General features: G+C 49.2%; 1 protein-coding gene across 1 annotated transcript; it reads left to right on the top strand.

Annotated features, from left to right (window-relative positions):
• Positions 1–879: 879 nt before the first annotated feature.
• AK8 (adenylate kinase 8) lies at positions 880–21,331 on the top strand. The gene is made up of 13 exons (XM_078881447.1): positions 880–985; positions 2,296–2,380; positions 3,456–3,505; positions 5,071–5,184; positions 7,522–7,590; positions 8,856–8,937; positions 10,218–10,289; positions 11,387–11,587; positions 13,099–13,230; positions 14,228–14,317; positions 18,018–18,159; positions 19,130–19,210; positions 20,053–21,331. Exons 1-13 carry the CDS (start codon positions 902–904, stop codon positions 20,312–20,314), a joined length of 1,464 nt encoding a protein of 487 aa, XP_078737573.1. The 5' UTR covers positions 880–901; the 3' UTR covers positions 20,315–21,331.

Below are 21,331 nucleotides of genomic sequence, written 5' to 3'. Positions count from 1 at the left end.
GACGTCACTAGGGGGGTGCGGGTCGCTACCGCGTGACACCATCAGAGGGGGTGACACCATCAAAATGACTGTCGATACAAATTTTGTTGCAGTGTTTCAGCTAAAATAAATTATTTTTTTACGTATAAGAAAATAATAATTATTTTTTTATATATAAAAATAATATGTATGTATATTTTAATATATAAAAAATAATATCCCTGTAGTTAGGGGCCGTCCATAAATGACGTCACACGATTTTGGACGATTTTTGACACCCCCCTTCGTCACACGGCGTCACAAAAAGTCAGACCCCCCCCCTCAAATATGACGTCACAAAGATCTGCCCCCCTCCCCCCCCAAAAAATAAAACGCTTCAAATCGCTTTAAACTATTGTCATTGTAGTGCGTATTTAATGTGGCGCTGCACTCTGATTTTGTAGAAGAAACCATTTATTGAAAAGTGTATTTAATTAAGTAGAACGTGTTGTCTATATTTATTTAAAGTTGCGCATTTTGATGTGACGTCACATTTCCCCCCCCCCCCCTTATATTTACACATCTTCCCTGACAAAGATGGGCTGCTTTGAACCTCGTAGTACAAAACGGCCCATCTCCCTCACCAAGATGGCTGTCCCGAACGTCACGTCCGGCTCCCCGCGCTGTCCCGCCCGTGGTCGCCATGGAGACGCGAAACGCCCCGCCCGCGGTCGCCATGAAGACGCTCCGCCCATCCGGTGGTCGCCAAGGAGACGCCCCGCCCATCCGGTGGTCGCCACGGAGACGCCCCGCCCCACCCGCGGTCTCCACGGATACGCGAGAAGCCCCGCCCCGCCCCGCCGGTGGTCTCCACGGATACGCGAGAAGCCCCGCCCCGCCCCGCCGTTGGTCGCCATGGAGACGCGAGACGCCGCCGTCAGCAATGGACGCCACTCAGAGACCGCTGCGTGTGCCGCCTGACCTGGAAGTCTACGCCGAGGCGCATGGCCTCTTCGACCTCTGCAAGGCGAGTGGAGAGCCACTACCTCCACAACAACTACAACAACTACAACAACAACGACGACGCCGCGGGGCAACAGACGCCCGCGTGTGCTGCGTGGCCCGTGTGACGATAGGAGGAGCGAGAGTTCCAACGTTCGTGCGCTTTAAATTTCGATTTAAAGCTTTCGTGACTGCAGGGATTCATCTTCGTGGTTCTTTCGGTAAAGTCACGTAGAAGGGAAATAATAAAATAATGTAAATAAAACAATACATTTTCGATTGAAAGCTTTCGTGACTGCAGGGATTCATCTTCTTGGTTCTTTCGGTAAAGTCACGTAGAAAGGAAATAATAAAATAATAAAAATAAAACAATAAATTTTCGATTGAAAGCTTTCGTGGCTGCAGGGATTCATCTTCTTGGTTCTTTCGGTAAAGTAGAAGGGAAATAATATAATAATACAAATATGATACAATAAAAAAAGTATTTTTAACTTAAAGCTTTCGTGACTGCAGGGATTCATCTTCGTGGTTCTTTCGGTAAAGCCACGTAGAAGGGAAATAATAAAATAATAAAAATTCAACATAAAATACAATGTTTTATTGAGGGTCTCTGTGTTGTCGTGTTGGTGTGACCCCGCGATTATTTGTTGGAGTTGCGTTTGCTGCCCGCCCAAATGTTTGGGGGAATTGATATCGTTTGGGTCATCTTCTTGGTTCTTTCGGTAAAGTCACGTAGAAGGGAAATAATAAAATAATAAAAATAAAACATAATAAAATAATTATCACGACGTTTCGGCCACAACGCAAGCAGCCGTCCTCAGGTGAAGACCAGGTCTGTTGGGGAGACAGCGAATGGTCATTCAGACGCTGTCTTTCCGACACCTGTTCTTCACTTGAGGACGGCTGCTTGCGTTGTGGCCGAAACGTCGTGAGAATTATTTTATAATGTTTTATTTTTATTATTTTATTACTTCCCTTCTACGTGACTTTACCGACAGAACCAAGAAGATGAATCCCTGCAGTCACGAAAGCTTTCAATCGAAATCGTTTGGGTCTTTCGGTGAAGTCACGTGGATAGGTTCAAAGAAAATAACAAAAAAACTACGACGTTTCGATCGCAACACGAGCGGTCGTCATCAGGAAAATGTGGGGTGGGAATTGATGTCCTTTGCTTATGCAATTTGCTCTTATATATAGTTTATTTATTTCTATTCATGTGTTTAGTGATTCTTAGCCGCCTCTACTGGACATCTGTGGGGGGGGGAGAGCTTCTTAACTTATCGGATTTCTCCAGGATAAATAAAGATGCTGAATTCTGATGCGATTCCCTCTCAGAATCTACTGGAGCAGGTGCTCATACACAAGCCCGACGACCCCATCCAGTTTTTCATCGACGCCATCAACCGCGATAACCAGGATGGTGAGGACCCCTCGTCGCCGTGACCACCGTCGCCATGACCACCGTTGCCGTGACCACCGTTGCCGTGACCACCGTCGCCATGACCACCGTTTCCGCATCATCGCCATCACCGCCAACGCTGCCGTCGTCCTCATCACCTCCCTCACCGCCACCGGCATCATCCTCACGCCCGGCATGATCGCCATCATCGCCATCGCGGCCGTCGCTAACTCGTGATCGGCATCGCTGTTGGTGTCATCATCACTATCATCATCATCACCATGATCGGTATGACTGTTGATGTCATCATCACTATCATCATCATCATCACCATGATCGGCATCACTGTTGGTGTCATCATCACTACCATCATCATCATCACCATGATCATCACTACCATCATCATCATCACCATGATCGGCATCACTGTTAGTGTCATCATCACTATCATCATCATCACCATGATCGGCATCACTGTTGATGTCATCATCACTATCATCATCATCATCATCACCATCATCACCATGATCGGCATCACTGTTGATGTCATCATCACTATCATCATCATCATCACCATGATCGGCATCACTGTTGATGTCATCATCACTATCATCATCATCATCACCATGATCGGCATCACTGTTGATGTCATTATCACTACCATCATCATCATCATGATCGGCATCACTGTTGGTGTCATCATCATTATCATCATCATCACCATGATCATCACTACCATCATCATCATCACCATGATCGGCATCGCTGTTGGTGTCATCATCACCACCACATCACCACCACACCACCACGCCATCACATCACCACATCACCACCACACAACCACACCACCACCACCACCACATCACCACGCCAACACGCCACCACACCACCACAACACCACGCCACAACACCACCACCACGCCACCACACCACCACCACATCACCACGCCAGGCTATTAGCTAAAAGGGGCACAGCATATGGTCTGTGTCCCCCCCTCTGTTTAGAAGTTGGGTTAGCGGTTACCAAATGTGTTGCCCCTGACCATTACTGTGCTGTGTGATTATTAACACAACGCGTGCCGGCGAATGTTTGCAGTGCCAAGGATCCTACTACTGGGGCCTCCTGCCTCTGGCAAGACCACGATTGTAAGTTGAGCGAGTCTCTGTGACGGGTTAACCCAGGGGGGAATCTGATCCTTACCCCCCGTGTAGTATCGATAGTTCAATGTTAATATGGAATTTTATTGAGGGGCAACTGTGTGTCTCGTTTTGCTGTGGTCTGGCACTGTTTTTAAATCCTTTATATTAAGTTCACTTGCTCGCTTGCGCGCTTACGACCGTGCAAATCTTTCGGTCGTTTTTTAACCCACTTCCCGTGATCCAATCGAGCTGACATTTTGCACACAGACTCGTTGTGCGTGACAATTTATTTTCGTGAAAATTTTTTTCCCAAAATTTTACACTTTTTAGGAAAAAATAAATTCTATTTAATTACCAATTGCTTAATGGTGGCAGGCAATCATCTGACCCATAGGTGGCAGCCATCTCAAGCCAGAGGACGAGAGGACTCTAGCCGCCACGCATATAAAGGATTTATAGTGAAACACTTTGTTTTTACGGGTTCATTTTTTCGTTGTGCTGCCTTGCCCAAGATTGCATGTGGTGTTGTAAAATCGTCAGGAATTGATGTACTTATGCAATTTGTACTCATATACTTTTACTTATTTATATTTAGTGAATTGCTTAGATTTCTTATACTTTGCACTCCTATCGTGTTTTTGTACTGGTTGTTGTTGTAACTTCCTGACCCGCCCCTACTGGACATTTGTAAAAAGAGCTTCATAGCTCATCGGATTCCTCCAAGGATAAATAAAGATTCTGATTCTGATCCACACGGTCCTCGCCCAGCAGTGGCCCATCGCAACGCCGATAGTGCAATCGTCATACAATTATGGGAAGAGATAACATAAAAAAAGTGTAAACCAGGGGATTTATGTAACGTATGTGTGTTGAACTTCTTTCGCACCGTACCTAGACACACGTGTTAATTGGAGGCGAAGTGTTGAGTCTATGGGCAGTGTTGAGTCTATGGATAGTGCTGAGTCTATGGGCAGTGTTGAGTCTATGGGTAGTGTTGAGTCTATGGGCAGTGTTGAGTCTATGGGTAGTGTTGAGTCTATGGATAGTGCTGAGTCTATGGGCAGTGTTGAGTCTATGGGCAGTGTTGAGTCTATGGATAGTGCTGAGTCTATGGGCAGTGTTGAGTCTATGGGTAGTGTTGAGTCTATGGATAGTGCTGAGTCTATGGGCAGTGTTGAGTCTATGGATAGTGCTGCGTCTATGGGCAGTGTTGAGTCTATGGGCAGTGTTGAGTCTATGGTGCAGTGTTGAGTCTATGGGTAGTGTTGAGTCTATGGATAGTGCTGAGTCTATGGGTAGTGTTGAGTCTATGGGTAGTGTTGAGTCTATGGATAGTGCTGAGTCTATGGTGCAGTGTTGAGTCTATGGGCAGTGTTGAGTCTATGGGTAGTGCTGAGTCTATGGTGCAGTGTTGAGTCTATGGGCAGTGTTGAGTCTATGGGTAGTGCTGAGTCTATGGTGCAGTGTTGAGTCTATGGGCAGTATGATGTATGTATGTTGAACTTCTTTCGCACCGTACGTAGCCAACTGTGCTAATCGGAGGCGTGGGTCCGTTGGCTCTGTGTGTCCAGGCAAGGCTTGCGTGCGAGAGGCTGGGAGCGGTGCTCGTGAGCATGGACAGACTGGTCGCCAACACAAGCTCGGACTTTGCGGGAGAAGTGAGACGGCTGAAGGAAATCGGCCAGGTAGGTGGTGCGCGTTCTCACACATACACAAAGAAAAAGATCCCCGTGTAGCCTTTAGTAGGCTGTTGGGGCAAGTGCTGTTAGGAAGCACATATGAGGGCCGGTACGGCACGTGAAGGGGTGGGTGGCCAGCACCACGTCCTACCGCTTTTGTCTCCCCAGTGCTGATATTTAACACAATATTCCAGGTACTCGTTTAAGGCTGAGTCGACCTAGCGGAGGCCCTGGAGCGGTTCAGATAACCGTCACGGATATTTGTCATGAGCGCGTTATCGGAACTCGGGTCGCCAGGTTCATAGCGCAGTGCACTAAACCACTACACTACCGCCCCAAAGACAAAGATCCCCCGTATAGCCTTCACAGACTGTTGGGGCAAGTGCAATGAGCGAGCACCTATGAAAGCTGGCACGACACACGACGGGGTGGGCGGCCAACACTCTGCCCGGCCGCCTTTGAGCACCAGGTGCTCATTTGCGGCTGATTCAACCTAGGGGAGGCCCAGGACCGGTTCAGAAAATCGTCACTGGTGGTTGCCGCCAACGGGAATCGAACCCGGGTCGCCGAGTTCGTAGCGCAGTGCGTTAACCGCTACACCACCGCTCCCCATCCGTGCACGCAAACGCGCTCGAGTGCTGCTACTCAGGAGGGCTGGACTGCGTCTTAGTATGGCCCTGTTTGCCGATCACAGCGGGAAGTGAACTACCTGCGCAGCGTCAACGCCGACCAGCCGGCGCCCGACCTGCTGGCACAAGGCAAGCCAGCTATGGCTGCAAAGTTTGGTCGTGCATGTTACGTGTGTATCGTTTATTGTTAAATTTGAATCACAGTTCCTATGATCACTGTTACAGTTTGATGAGTAACGTGAAAAAAGTCTACAAGTCAGGTGTAACCCCAATGGAAAAGGGCCTTTGGAAGCTAAACGATAAACTAAACTATTTGGATTTTACCAGGTAAGGCCCACTGAGCTATTTCGCTCTTTTTCAGACGTGACTTGGCCACAAATAGTAGCTCAACAAAGTGTGTGATCGTGCGAAAACGTACAGCAGCAGCCAAATACTCTAAACGCACGTTGATTCTTAATGTGGAGGGAAAAACCGGAGGATCTGGAGAGAAAAATCTACACGACCACAGGGAGAGAGACACGCAAACTCCAAACATCTCCTAGCCACTGTGATGGTGATGAGAGAGAGACACGCAAACTCCAAATATGCAGCAGGCGTCAGGGTCGGGATCGGACCCACGACCTCCTGCAAACCAGGCGAAGTAGTCAACATCTCCTAGCCACCGTGATGATGATGAGTGAGAGAGACACGCAAACTCAAAATATACAGCAGCAGACCTCACGGCCAGGATCAAACCCTCAACCTCCTGCATACCAGGCGAGGTAGTTAACATCTCACCACTCCTGTTCTCATTGGGTTTCTTTATAATAAATAGTTGTCGTGATGTACAGGCCCTTTGTCAATCCACGGCTGGATGAAGGCTCCCCCACCCCGTACCCCCCCAACACCGTGCCGGTTACGGGGATTGTTTGGCCATCAAAATGGAACTCAGGCACGAGGCGTCACAGCGCGCGTACGCTCACCACTCTGACGCCACTCTTAACTGGCCGTAAATAAGCGCTATGTGTCTATCCCATTGACATCCTTTATTTAAAAACGCGGGAACATAGAAGTTCAGCGCAACAGTGGAATGTCCTGCACTGCTCTCTTCTGCTTACCACGTGACCCCGTAGCCTATAGACGTGTGCACGTATGTAAGTTAAACTTCTTTTGTAACCTCCGAATGTAGCTGACCATGCTAATTGGAGGTGTGGGAAAAGGACAATAAACTAAACGCAGCCTCTTTGTGCGTTGTGGTTGCCCATCCAAGCACTCACTATCCAGGCTCAAATGCTGCTTAGATTCCGAGCTCAGACAGAGATCGGGTGTGTTCCGGTTAATTTGGTGAAATGCCAGTGAGCTGTTACCTGGCGTAGTAGTAGGTTTTTACCCTTTTAAACTGGTACAAAACTGACACCTTTATTCAAGGCATCATGTTTGCAATAACCACAACACAAGTAGTCATAAAAGCAAACAAAAAGAAGCAACTCTGATAATGATAATAATATGCAGAGTTGCTTCTTTTTGTTTGCTTTTTTGACTACTTGTGTTGTGGTTATTGCAAACATGATGCCTTGAATAAAGGTATCAGTTTTGTACCAGTTTAAAAGGGTAAAAACCTACTACTATATTTTGCCACTGATAAAAGAGATCTCATAGTGTAAACTGTTACCTGGCGTTTAAGACAACCCCTTCTGCTTGCCGCGTGCATCCTGTGTGTGCATGGCTCCCGCAGGAAGTGCCGCCCGGCCTGTGGGTGAGACTCGTGCAGGACCGGCTCACGGAGAACGACTGCATCAAACAGGTGCCACCTGCTGGGGCACGAGGCTCCACGTCCTCGCCGTGCCTCACCCTTCCTCACCGTGCCTCTGCGGCCGTCTGGAATGCTCTTTTGTCTTCCGATATTAGGAAGCCACTGGAGCTATGCACTTTTAAAATAATCATCTGGATTGGCAAGCTAATTTCTTACATACGAACATACTTCATCACGACCGACCCAGGGACAAAGCATCGACACGCACACACGCACGGAAGGGCACGCGACGATCGATGGAGAGTCTCAGCCAGACGAGTAGCGCGGGAACATCAACAAGTCAGGTGTAACCCGAATGGAAAAGGGCCTTCAGAACGTAAACTATTGCTAAACTATTTTAATTTGACCAGGTAAGGCCCACTGAGCTATACTGCTCTTTTTCAGAAGTGACGAAATGGATTGTCATCATGTGGAAATTTATAGCAGATAAATGCTCCTTTTATTTTTTCTTCTTGGTTCTTTCGGTAAAGTCACGTAGAAGGGAAATAATAAACTAATAAAAAGAAAACATATTTTTATTATTTCCCTTCTACGTGACTTTACCGAAAGCACCAAGAAGATGAATCCCTGCAGTCACGAAAGCTTTAAATCGAAATTCAGCTAAATGCTCTTAAACGCGCATTGATTATAAATGTGGAGGGAAAAACCGGAGGACCTCGAGAAAAAGTAACGAGACCACGGGCAGAGCATGCGAACTCAAAATATACAGGCATCGTCAGGGTCGGTATTCCCCATCGCCAGTAGGGTCACATACAAGATCGCCTGCCTCTGCCACAACGCCTTCATATCCGCCTGCCCGCCGTACCTTTCTTCATTACTGACAACTTGCAGCTCAGCACACGGCAGATGCCTGCGCAGCGCGACTCACGACCTCCTCTTGATACCAAGATCCAGGATGGTCATCGTGTCTATGCGCCGCTTCTCGGTGGCAGCCCCAACATTCTGGAACGATGTCCCTCTGCACATTCGCAGCATCACCTCAATCGCCTCCTTCAAGAGAGACTTAAAAACTCACCTCTACAATCACGCTTTTGAGCGACTCTGAGCTTGGCTCTGCGCCTCTGAGTTGCGGCCACTACTTCTGCAAATTTGCGCGCGTTACAAATTGAACTATTATTATTATTCAACCCACGATCTTCTGTATACCAGGAGAGGGAGTTAACATCTCGCCACCGCAGTCCACCACTAACACCACCCCCCACCCCCCGGTGCTCTCACCTCTCGCCTCCCCTTGTCTGCATGTCGTGGCGCGGCAGGGCTGGCTGATTGAAGACTTCCCTCAGACGCGGCCACAGGCGCTGCTGCTGCAGGAGAAGGGAATCGCCCCCCGTCACGTGGGTGAGCACTGCGTTACCCCGTCACCTCACCACTGGCACTCACAGTGCAACCGGCAATTACGCTGTTAGGGTAAAGGCATTGTCCCGCAATTGCTTGTACGTATCTTGAACTTCTTTCGCACCGTATCTAGCCGACCGCGCTAATCGGAGGTGCGGGGGAAGGACAACAAACTAAACACACAAAAGCAGTTTTCAAAATAGATGATTTAAAAGCGCTTAGATCTGGTGGATTCCTAGACATCAGAAGGAAGAGCGTTCCAGACGGCTACGGAAGCGCACTTGAAAGCGCGCGATGTGGTGAGCGTCTTTATTCGACGACCAGCCAAAAGCTGCTGCTGCTGCTGCTGCGGGGATGACCGCAGTTCACGTGATGGTGGTTTATTTTCCTTGACGAGATCAGCGAGGTGATGTGGTTCGTTTGCGGCAAGCACTTAACGTGAAATGAGGCGCAACCTTTTTTACAAGGAGTCATGTTTGCATAGACCACAATACCTGCAGTCATAATGCAAACAAAAAACATAACTCTGTATGCACTGTTTTTGAAATTGATTGGTCCACACCCGAGACAGCTTTCCTTAGAGCCTAGTCTCACATGGTGTTGGGCCAGATGACGCCAAAAGGCGCACAACTCTGGCTTTATCAGAGTTATGTTTTTTGTTTGCATTATGACTGCAGGTATTGTGGTCTATGTAAACATGACTCCTTGTAAAAAAAGGTGTCAGTTTTGTTGCCAGATAGAAGGGTAAAAAACCAATTATCATATTTTTTACTGGCAAATGAGGTTCCAATGGTGAGGTGCGACCTTATAATAGTGCCTTTCACAACAAGTTGTCCCGGAAGCTGGCAGGCCACGGTTGTAATTCCGTTTTGAAAAAGGACAGAGCACTGAACGTTTCGTGACAACGTGACGCCGATAGGAACACTCGGGAGAAAACATTTGTGAAGATTTTGTTTGAAAAGACTGAAACAGGTGGAGGGCCTCGTCGCAATTCTGGCTAATCGCCTGATGAGGCTGGTTGTTGTAATCACCAGAGAAACGTCACGTTAACCGAATTGTAAGTTGCGTGGGTTTTCTCTCCAACACACCGAGGTGCTGAGGTAGTCACTAATTGGTACGTTGTGTTTACACGACACAACCTCACCTCATCGGCTTTGTCGGGTGGTGGCGGGTTTAACGATACGCGTTTATATTTACACGATCCAGCCCGTAAAAAAACAAAAAACCTTTATTACGGATTGTTTTAAATAATTGCTAAATCGCGTGCGTGGTCGCGTGTGCAGTCATGCTGGATGCCCCCGACGCCGTGCTCATAGAACGCAACCAGGGCAAGCGCGTGGACCCGCTCACCGGAGGTGAGAGAGGCGGCGGTGGCGACCGCCCCCCCGCAACAACAGCCTCACCGCCTCACTCGCGCCAAGGAGGAGTGGCGACGGGTGGCTACGCCGCGCCGCGTTAGGGTCTGGCTGGTCGGCGTGGTTAGAGCCGTGCCCCTGGCCCTTAACCACACTAATTGGGTAGTCTGGGTAGAAGCCAGGGGTTTCGCCGGGGTATAATCGGTGAGTGTGGTGAGAAGCCAGGGGTACGGCTGGGGTATAATTGGGTCATGTGGTTAGAATCCAGGGGGACGGCTGGGGTATAATCGGCGAGTGTGGTTAGAAGCCAGGGGTTTGGCTGGGGTATAATTGGGTTTCAATTTCAAAAACAGTGCGTACATGATCAGAGTTGTCTTTTTGTTTGCATTTTGACCGCAAGTGTTGTGATTAATGCAAACATGATCCCTTGTATAAAGGTGTCAGTTTTGTTGCCAGATAAAAGGGTAAAAACATATTACTATAACTGCAGATTATGTCTATAAGTAGCGGTTCCCTGGGTAATAAGAGTGTCACGGAGAGCAAAAGGCACTCGTAATTTGATTTGACAAACAAATGTACATCATATTCTTAGGTTTTTTCGGTAAAGTCACGTAGGTAAAAAATTAAAATTGATAAAAGTAAAATAAAATAAACCATTTACTTGATACAGTTGTCGTGCTGTGACGGTATCACCTGAAGACGGAAGCTTGTGTTGCCTCCGAAACGTCGTGATTTTTATTTTATTTTACTTTTATTCATTGCACGATCGCGGGTTGCGCGAAAGGGGAGCGGTAGTGTAGCGGTTAGCGCGCTGCGCTATGGACCTGGCGACCCGGGTTCGATTCCCGCTCACGGCTAACACCAGTGACGATTTCTGAACCGATCCTGGGCCTCCCCTAGGTCGACTCAGCCTTAAATGAGTACCTGGTGCGGTGTGTAAACATCGCCCACTGGGGAGACAAAGGCGGTCGGGCGTGGTGCTGGCCACCCACCCCCTCGTGTGCCGTTCCGGCCTTCATAGGTGCTCGCTAACAGCACTTGCCCCTACAGTCTCTTAAGGCTACATGGGGGATCTTTGTCTTTTGTCTCCGCGGCAGACGTGTACCACGCCACCTTCGCCTGGCCCAGTGAGCCGAGCGTGCGCGCCCGCCTGCTAGCGCCGCCGGGCATCTCCGAGGAGCGCACGACGGAGCGGCTGCGGCGCCACCGCAGGGACGCGTGGTCCGTCGAGGCCTGCTACCCCAGCTACCTGCGCAGCGTCAACGCCGACCAGCCGGCGCCCGACCTGCTGGCACAAGGCAAGCCAGCTGTGGCTGCAAAGTTTGGTCGTGCATGTTACGTGTGTATCGTTTATTGTTAAATTTCAATCACAGTTCCTATGATCACCGTTACGTTATATTGTTGGTTCTTTCGGTAAAGTCACGTAGAAGGGACTTTACCGAAAGAACCAAGAATATGAATCCCAGCAGTCACGAACGCTTTAAATCGAAATTCACTGTTACATTGTTTTTATAGCTTTATTTTGGTTATTTTGAAAACGTTTTGGTTTAGGCATGTTTAGCCTTGTTTGTTTGTTGTAGTACAGAGTTAGCCTGATAACTTTAATCTAAATTGTCTCATGGTTGTTATTGTTTGACTTGCATTTCCACTGGGAGTTTTGCACACAGCGTTGAAACACGGTGCTTTTTCTGGAAGACTTTGCTGTTTTTTCCTGGATTTTTTCTGTTGCGTGTAGTCACTTCAAGATGTTTCTTGTTCATGTTTTTGTTTGTCGTGGTTGCACCCGAATCAAGAGCCGCATGGCTCACGGGGTTATACCTAATGAATGAAACTGAAAAAAACTGAAGCGCCATCGCACACGCTCAGGAGAATTACTAAGCTAAACTATGAACTATAAGCAATTTTTATTTTAGCAGTTAAGGCCCACTGAGCAATGTAGCTCTTTTGTCACAAGCGACCTAATAAATTGTCACGCACAACGAGTCTGTGTGCAAAATGTCAGCTCGATTGGATCACGGGAAGTGGGTTAAAAAACGACCGAAAGATTTGCACGGTCGTAAGCGCGCAAGCAAGCAAGCAAGTGAACTTAATATAAAGGATTTAATAAATTACAATACGTGTTCAATGGGCCACAACCCAGCCCACATTGGTCTTTGAAACGGGCGGCTAGAGTCCTCTCGTTCTCTGGTTTGAGATGGCTGCCACCTATGGGTCAGATGATTGCCTGCCACCATTAAGCAATTGGTAATTAAATATAAAAAAATGTTTCCTAAAATGTTGAAAATTTTGGAAAAAAATTTTCACGAAAATAAATTGTGACGCACAACGAGTCTGTGTGCAAAATGTCAGCTCGATTGGATCACGGGAAGTGGGTTAAAAAACGACCGAAAGATTTGCACGGTCGTAAGCGTGCATGCAAGCAAGCAAGTGAACTTAATATAAAGGATTTCATAAATTACAGTACGTGTTCAATGGGCCATAACCCAGCCCTCATTGGTCTTTGAAACGGGCGGCTAGAGTCCTCTCGTCCTCTGTCTTGAGATGGCTGCCACCTATGGGTCAGATGATTGCCTGCCACCATTAAGCAATTGGTAATTAAATATAAAAAAAAATTTCCTAAAATAAATTGTCACGCACAACGAGTCTGTGTGCAAAATGTCAGCTCGAGTGGATCACGGGAAGTGGGTTAAAAAACGACCGAAAGATTTGCACGGTCGTAAGCGCGCAAGCAAGCAAGTAAGTGAACTTAATATAAAGGATTTTAAAAAAACGGCGTCCGCAATAAACGGTGTGTTTCTCGTCCCGTCAGTGCTGACGCTTGTGGCGGAGCGCGAGCGGCCTCTGGGGCCCGGCACGGCCCGCCTGCTCCTGCTGGGGCCTCCCGGCAGCGGCAAAGACCTCCAGGCCTCGCGTCTCGCACTCAAGTACGGCCTGCTCAACGGTGGGTGAAGCCCCGAACCCCCGGAATATAATAATTGGTTTTTTACCCTCTTGCCAGATTAGAGGGTAAATAAACTATTATATTTTTTACTGGCAAATGAGGTACCAATGGTGTAAATGCTTACCCCGAGCTCTCATACTCTGATGGTGCATTGTCTTTGAGTTAGTTAAATCTTTTTTGCATGGTTAATCACATCTTTCCAATGATTACCCATGCAAAAAAGATTTAACTACACTTATTTGTCAATCTTATTTGACAGACAACCATTACTGCTTTACCATGTTTAGTGGTGGTCTTCTTGTTACAGGTTGAGTCACAAACCGCACCTCTCCATAAGAAAGGCTCAGCCTTTGTTCTCAGCCTTTGTTATGCAGTCTATTCTTAGTCTCAAGCCTCACCTTACCATATTAATAATAAGTATGCGGCCCTTGCCCCACCACCTTCTCCAACCATTATATAAACGCAGTGGTAACTCCTGCAATCTCTCATTTACTTGATACAGCTGTCGTGGCTGTGACGGTACCACCTGAAGACGGAAGCTTGTGTTGCCTCCGAAACGTCGTGATTTTTATTTTTTATTTTATTTTACTTTTTAATGTTTTTTACCTACGTGACTTTACCGAAAAAACCTAAGAATATGAATCATTGCAGTCACGAAAGCTTCAAATCTAGAATGACACCTTGTAAAAAAGGTGTCAGTTTTGTTGCCAGATAAAAGGGTAAAAAAACTATTATCAAACTTTACGCTTACCGCATTTTTAAGGAATCTGTCTTCTCGCTAGATGCGTTTTTTGCTTCACGCGGCTCTTTTCAGGAAACGCATCTACTACCACCGCGTTAAATGAGGGCTTTCCGTACAGGAGCAGTGGTGTGGAACATTTTCCCTTACTGAGGGCCGAATATGCCTTTCAAACACCAGTGGAGGATGGCAGTCATCGTCATCGTCGTCGTCATTGTTGTGAGTTGCGAGGAGTCGCTGTGCGTGCTATTGCCGCAGTGTCATACAGGAAGCTACTGCTGGAGGCCGCGGCCGGTGAGAGCGCGACGGGCCAGGCGGTCAAGATGCACCTCGAGAGCCGGCGACCAGGTGACCACAACTGTCATGTTGCTTGGCCAAACTGGCTAGCCAATGGGTGATCTGTTTAGCCAGGTAACTGCAGTGAGCAGCAGTCATGTGACCGCAACTGTGAGGTCGCTTGGCCAAGCTGGCTAGCCAATGGGTGATCTGTTTAGCCAGGTAACTGCAGTGAGCAGCAGTCAGGTGACCGCAACTGTGAGGTCGCTTGGCCAAACTGGCTAGCCAATGGGTGATCTGATTAGCCAGGTAACTGCAGTGAGCAGCAGTCAGGTGACCGCAACTGTGAGGTCGCTTGGCCAAACTGGCTAGCCAATGGGTGATCTGATTAGCCAGGTAACTGCAGTGACCAGCAGTCAGGTGACCGCAACTGTGAGGTCGTTTGACAAAGCTGGCTAGCCAATGGGTGATCTGTTTAGCCAGGTAACTGCAGTGAGCAGCAGTCAGGTGACCTCACTTGCCAACCAGGTGATAAGTGCTGACCGGCAGGAAGGTGAACCACACTGGACATCTGTGAGAAAGAGCGTTATAGCTCATCGGATTCCTCCAGCATAAATAGATATTCTGATTCTGACCATCAGATGGATGGCCTCGCTATTAGTCGTGTGTCGAGGTGACGGGGTGGCTTGGAGGTCAAGAGTGCAGAGCTGTTACTGCTGAGATCCTGGGTTCGAATCCACCTCTACCTAAGCCGGGTTCTCATTTGTAGCGAGTGTGATGGTCTCAGTCTGGTCATCAATCACGTCCAATACGGTTTGCACGTTATTTGGCTAAATTCCAGATCCGAGAATTTAAGAAAATAACATCAGTGTGGTCATCACGTTATGAACGTTGCTCCTGGCAACAGAGGGAGTTTGAAAATGCTGACTTCTCTCCGCTCCCCACTCCACCCCCCCCACTGTGTGAACTGGGTCAAAGTGTAACGCGTTCATTTAACATGTAGGCTTTCGCGACCAATATCATCCATAAGAGGTTTCTTTGGTTAGATCGCGTAAATATATAGATGTGTCATTAAACCCGCCACCACCCGACACAGCCAACTAGTAAGGGTTGTCACGTAAACAGAACGTGGCCAATTCGTCACTAGTACAGCACTAGTGTGTAGTATAGTGTATGGTGTAGTATACTAGTACAGCACTAGTGTGTAGTGTAGTGTGTAGTGTATAGTGTAGTATACTAGTACAGCACTAGTGTATAGTGTAGTATACTAGTACAGCACTAGTGTGTAGTGTATAGTGTAGTATACTAGTACAGCACTAGCGTGTAGTGTAGTGTAGTATACTAGTGTAATAAAAGACTCGACCACGGTATCTGGCTTGGTGTCCTTTATTCGGGTTCGTCTACTTCTCCCTCTGAGACCCTCTGCTCGGCGCCGACGCTGCTGTCGCTCCCGTCGCCTCTAGCAGCCTCGCTGCTGATCTCCTCGTGTCGCTCCCGTCGCCTCGAGCAGCCTCGCTGCTGATCTCCTCGTGTCGCTCCCGTCGCCTCTAGCAGCCTCGCTGCTGGTCTCCTCGTGTCGCTCCCGTCGCCTCCAGCAGCCTCGCTGCTGATCTCCCCGTGTCGCTCCCGTAGCCTCCAGCAGCCTCGCTGCTGACCTCCCCGTGTCGCTCCCGTAGCCTCTAGCAGCCTCGCTGCTGGTCTCCTCGTGTCGCTCCCGTCGCCTCGAGCAGCCTCGCTGCTGATCTCCTCGTGTCGCTCCCGTCGCCTCTAGCAGCCTCGCTGCTGATCTCCTCGTGTCGCTCCCGTCGCCTCTAGCAGCCTCGCTGCTGGTCTCCTCGTGTCGCTCCCGTCGCCTCCAGCAGCCTCGCTGCTGATCTCCCCGTGTCGCTCCCGTAGCCTCCAGCAGCCTCGCTGCTGACCTCCCCGTGTCGCTCCCGTAGCCTCTAGCAGCCTCGCTGCTGGTCTCCTCGTGTCGCTCCCGTCGCCTCTAGCAGCCTCGCTGCTGACCTCCTCGTGCAGCCTCTCCGGCTGCCCTCGCTGCAGCCCCACCGCTGCTCTCGCTGCAGCCCCACTGCTGCTCTCTCTCTCTGAACAGTCCCACTGCTGCCTCTTCGTGCAGCCTCCCCGGCTGCCCTCGCTGCAGCCTCACCGCTGCTCCCTGGGTTGGTCACCGCTGGCCGACGGTGCCAATCCGCTCTCCGTGTGTGTGTGGCGATCTCGCCACTCCTCCCAGCCTTCGCCCTGCGTGGCCTCACTCTAGCCCAGTCTCCAACAACCTCCCTTCCTCTTCCGGTTTCTCCCCTTAAAGACCCAAACCCTTCTCCCACGTGACGTAACTCCTCCCCCCCGTGACGTCACATCCGGAAGGTCGTTTACGCCCGCATTACACTAGTACAGCACTAGTGTATAGTGTAGTGTATAGTGTAGTGTATAGTATTCTAGTACAGCACATCGGTGTGTTGGAGAGCCAAGCCACAACATTTACAATCTGAGTACGACGTTTCGCCAGTAATTACAACCAGCTTCATCAGGCGACAGCCAGATTTGTGGAGAAGTCCACATGTTTCGTTCCTTCTGTAGAGGCGTAGATGTGGTGACCACACTTGAGTCAAGGCGCATTATGCATGCGCATTATGCGGGCCCTTTGATCTTATCCTTCTTGTCCATTGTGTGTATTAAAATAGCCGTACCAACGGTAATCCCTATTGAAGTATGGTGGCCTGTATAGGCATGCATCTAAACATTGTATGATTTGATGATTCGCTTCCACGCAGCACTAAGTCGGTAGCTATCCGAACGGTTAAAATTATTTTTATTTCTTTCAATTTCGATAGATTCTCTAATTAGTCTTGGCCAGAAGTAGCTAGTTTGCACTGAACTTCAACATTATTAAAATCAAGTAGTAATAGGTTTTTACTCTTTCAACTGGTACAAAAACTGACACCTTTATACAAGGCATCATGTTTGCAATAACCACAACACAAGTAGTCAAAATGCAAACAAAAAGCTGTCTCGGGTGTGGACCAATCAACTTCAAGGACAGTGCATATCATTAACATCATCAGAGTTGTTTCTTTTTGTTTGCATTTTGACTGCTTGTGTTGTGGTTATTGCAAACATGATGCCTTGTATTTAAAGGTGTCAGTTTTTGTACCAGTTGAAAGGGCAAAAACCTATTACTATATTTTGCCACTGGTAAAGGAGGTCTCATAGAGTATTATCAAAATCTTTTGATTGCACTGGTCAACACACTTTTTCTGGCATAAGGTATTCCAACGGTTTTAAGGTAATTTTGGGGTGCTGATTCCAAATCTGGCATCAGTTTTTGTCTATATTGCATTTTCAATAAAAACTGTAAAAGAATAATATTAAATAAATGTGGATATCTACATAAAATGATATTATAAACACACTATCCTAAAAATACAGCGCCATATTTTATCACTAAAGCAGTCACTGACTCGCAACAACTTGCAATCATAAGTGACAGAGTTAATTTAGAGTAAAATCAATGAAAATGGGGTATGCCGATAGCATAAAAATGAGATGTGATAGAGCAAATCTGAGATCAGATTTGGAATCGGCACCCTGAAATTAGTCTAGAACAGCTGCAAAAGTCCAGGCCAGAATTTTTGTTTTTGTTGACCAGTGTTATCCTTGTAGAAGAACACGCTCGCGTCGTCCGGTGACTCCTCCGCGGAGGGGGAAGTTCGGTAACCCCCCCCTGCCCCCCTCCCCGCTTGGTGTCACCTTCCGTGCCGGCGCCGTGCAGTGCCGGACCTGCTGGTGGCTGGGCTGCTGGCGGAGCGGCTGAGGGGTCGCGAGGCGACGGCGCGGGGCTGGGTGCTGCACGGGCCGCCGCACGTCGCCGAGCAGCTGGCGCTGCTGCAGTCAGACGGCATCTTCCCCAACCGGTGCGGCCTCTGTGCCTGCCGCCCACAGCCCACCACCCATAGCCCACAGCCCACAGCCCATAGCCCACCACCCATAGCCCGCAACCCACAGCTAACAGCTAACAGCCAACCACCCATAGCCTACAGCCCACAGCTAACAGCCCACAGCTAACAGCCCACAGCCAACCGCCCATCATCTACAGCCCACAGCTAACAGCCAACAGCCCCCAGTCCACCACCCATAGCCCACAGCTAACAGCTAACAGCCCGCAACCCACAGCTAACAGCTCGCAGCCCATAGCCCACAGCTGACAACCCAGCAGACCACAAACGTTACTCGCCGATGACTCAGTTGCGAAAACTCAACCGTGTGAAAACTTGGCAGGACCCTCTTGAAAGAGAGTCTGCGGACTCAGCGAGGCTTTCCACACAAGAGACCCACCGACTCACACCGAGATCCAAAGCCTCACAGGCACCCAGTGCCTCCCTTAGATAAACACGGACTCGCACAGTGATCCATTGACCAAACTATTACGCCCGCTACTTCTGTGCGGCCTCTTTAGATGCGCGCTCGCATGCAGACGCTGTGTAAAAGTCACAATCGTGAGTCGTGTACCTTCGTGCTGTTTCTTTGAGTTTGTGTCTCTGTACTAATAGGGGTTTTCCCCTTTTTTCTGGAAACAAATCTGACACCTTTTGCACCAGATGCCAAAAGGCGTCATCTGGTCGAACACCATATGAGACGAGGCTCCAAAGAGAGCTGTCTCTGGTGTGGACTAATCAGTTTGAAAGACAATGCATAAATTACCAGAGTATTATGTTTTTGTTTGCATTTGACTGCAAGTATTGTGGTTAATGTAAGCACGATTCCTTGCAAAAGGTGTCAGATTTGTTGCCAAAAAAAGGGGAAAACCCCTATTAGTATATTTTGGCACTGGCAAAAGAGGTCCCATGATGTTTGTGTCTTTGTGTTTGCGCTCACCTACGCCAGGGTGTTCATCCTCGACGTGCCGGACGACACAGCCGTGGAGCGCACGTCTCTGCGGAAGACGGACCCCGTGACGGGCGAGCGGTACGCGCGCCGCGCAACGAACAGCCACGGGCCTCCTGCTGTTGACCCCGGGGAGAGGTTCACCGAGTCCGGGACTCGCTCTCAGGAAGAGGCGCTGGGTTGGGAATGTTTTGGCCAGTCGCGTGAAATGGGCTGACGTGCGGGCGTGGGCCGCCGCCGGGGTCTATGGCACGCGAGGTAGTGTGTACGCGCGTGTGTTGAACTTCTTTCACACCGTACGTAGCCAACCGTGCTAATCGGAGGTGCGGTGTTGAGTCTATGGGTAGTGTTGAGTCTATGGGTAGTGTTGAGTCTATGGGTAGTGTTGAGTCTATGGGTAGTGTTGAGTCTATGGGCAGTGTTGAGTCTATGGGCAGTGTTGAGTCTGTGGGCAGTGTTGAGTCTATGGGCAGTGTTGAGTCTATTGGCAGTGTTAAGTCTGTGGGTAGTGTTGAGTCTATGGGCAGTGTTGAGTCTGTGGGTAGTGTTAGTCTATGGGCAGTGTTGAGTCTATGGGTAGTGTTGAGTCTATGGGCAGCGTTGAGTCTGTGGGTAGTGTTGAGTCTATGGGCAGTGTTGAGTCTATGGGTAGCGTTGAGTCTATGGGCAGTGTTGAGTCTATGGGCAGTGTTGAGTCTATGGGCAGTGTTGAGTCTATTGGCAGTGTTAGTCTATGGGCAGGATGTATGTTGAACTTCTTTCGCACTGTACGTAGCCGACGGCGCGGTTCGTACGCGCGTCAGTCTACGCACCACGCGAGTAGTTGCGCCGCACCCTTGAATCCCGTAAAAAAATTATAATGGGCGCCGTGCCCTTTAACCGCGGTGCATCGCCGCCGTCGCGGTCGCGTTGCGTGCGTGCAGGTACCACGAGATATTCCGCCCGGCCCCAGACGGCGCCGTCTGGGCCCGCTGCCGCCAGCACCCGCGCGACTCTGAGGCCGAGGTGCGTGAGCGCCTGCGCGAGTTCCGCTCGCTGGTGCAACCCGCTCGGCTCCTCCATCCACGCGCCGTCCTCGTCAACGCCGACAGAGACCCCCACACCGTGCTGGAGCACTTGGAGAGCCGCATCGTCAACGCCTTGCCCGTCAAAGCCTTGCCCGCCAACGCCCGCGAGGGCGATTAGCGGCTCGGGCGGGCGGGGGGGTGGGGGTCGGGGCGACTGAGTTTGCAGCATTGACTCGTGGCTGTCAAGAGTAGGCGAGTGATGGGGATGACCCAGAGGATCAAGTGATTGGCAGGTTGCTCAACGGGATGACTAGTCACTCGCCGATACGGTGATGGGGAAGTAAAGACGATGGCCATCAGCTGAAGGAGGTGATCAGGAACTCGAGGGTGAGATGTTAAGGCCCTCGCCTGGTGTGCAGGAGGTGGTGGGTTCAATCCTGACCCTGACGCCTGCTGCTGTATATTTGGAGTTTGCGTGTCTCTCTCTCATCATCATCACCGTGGCTAGGAGATGTTAACTCCCTCGCCTGGTGTGCAGGAGGTCGTGGGTTCGATCCTGACCCTGACGCCTGCTGCTGTGTATTTGGAGTTTGCGTATCTCTTTTCCCTGTGGTTGCGTGGATTTTTCTCCGGGTCCTCCGGTTTTCCCCTCCACATTTAGAATCAACAACACGCATTTAAAGTATTTGGCTGCTTACATAGATGTGCACTTGATAAGCCACTTAGTTGAGCTATAATTTATGGCCATGTCGCTTTTTAAAAAGAGCTGTACAGCTCAGTGGGCCTTGCCTGGTAAAATTAAAAAAAAATTGCATTGTTTTTTTTTTTGGCGATCATAAAAAAATATATTTGCTCAAAAGCCTATCTCCTCGCATGTGAAGGCTTTCTCCGGGCACTCTCGCAAGCACACACTCAAGTCATTGGCCAAACATCCCAAGCAGGACCCTTGCTGAAAAGAGCCTTCAGGGCCTTGCCCGGTGAAATAAAGGACACGGTCAGAGCATTATTAAGTCCAAACTACGACTGTCTTTATTAAAACCTTGCCTACGGAGTATTTTACAGACAAACGGTGTTGCACGTCTACTTTCTAGCCTCAGCAAAAATCACATTTGGTAAGAAAAGGCACAACGTAAACGAGATGCCTCTTGATAGCGACACAGAAGCATCATGACAACGCCAGTATCAATACTAACCG

The sequence above is a fragment of the Lampetra fluviatilis genome, chromosome 61, assembly GCF_964198595.1.
Source record: "Lampetra fluviatilis chromosome 61, kcLamFluv1.1, whole genome shotgun sequence".
In the NCBI taxonomy this organism is placed as follows: domain Eukaryota; kingdom Metazoa; phylum Chordata; class Hyperoartia; order Petromyzontiformes; family Petromyzontidae; genus Lampetra; species Lampetra fluviatilis.
The sequence above is the reverse complement of the archived record's forward strand: the minus strand, read 5'-3'. Positions and strand labels throughout refer to the sequence as shown.

Bases quoted from the DNA above. Each gene is read 5' to 3' on its own strand.
- AK8 (XM_078881447.1), top strand. From the start codon at position 902: ATGGACGCCACTCAGAGACCGCTGCGTGTGCCGCCTGACCTGGAAGTC. The intron at 8,938-10,217 runs GTGAGCACTGCG...TCGCGTGTGCAG, and splicing joins AATCGCCCCCCGTCACGTGG to TCATGCTGGATGCCCCCGAC. The intron at 13,231-14,227 runs GTGGGTGAAGCC...CTATTGCCGCAG, and splicing joins CAAGTACGGCCTGCTCAACG to TGTCATACAGGAAGCTACTG.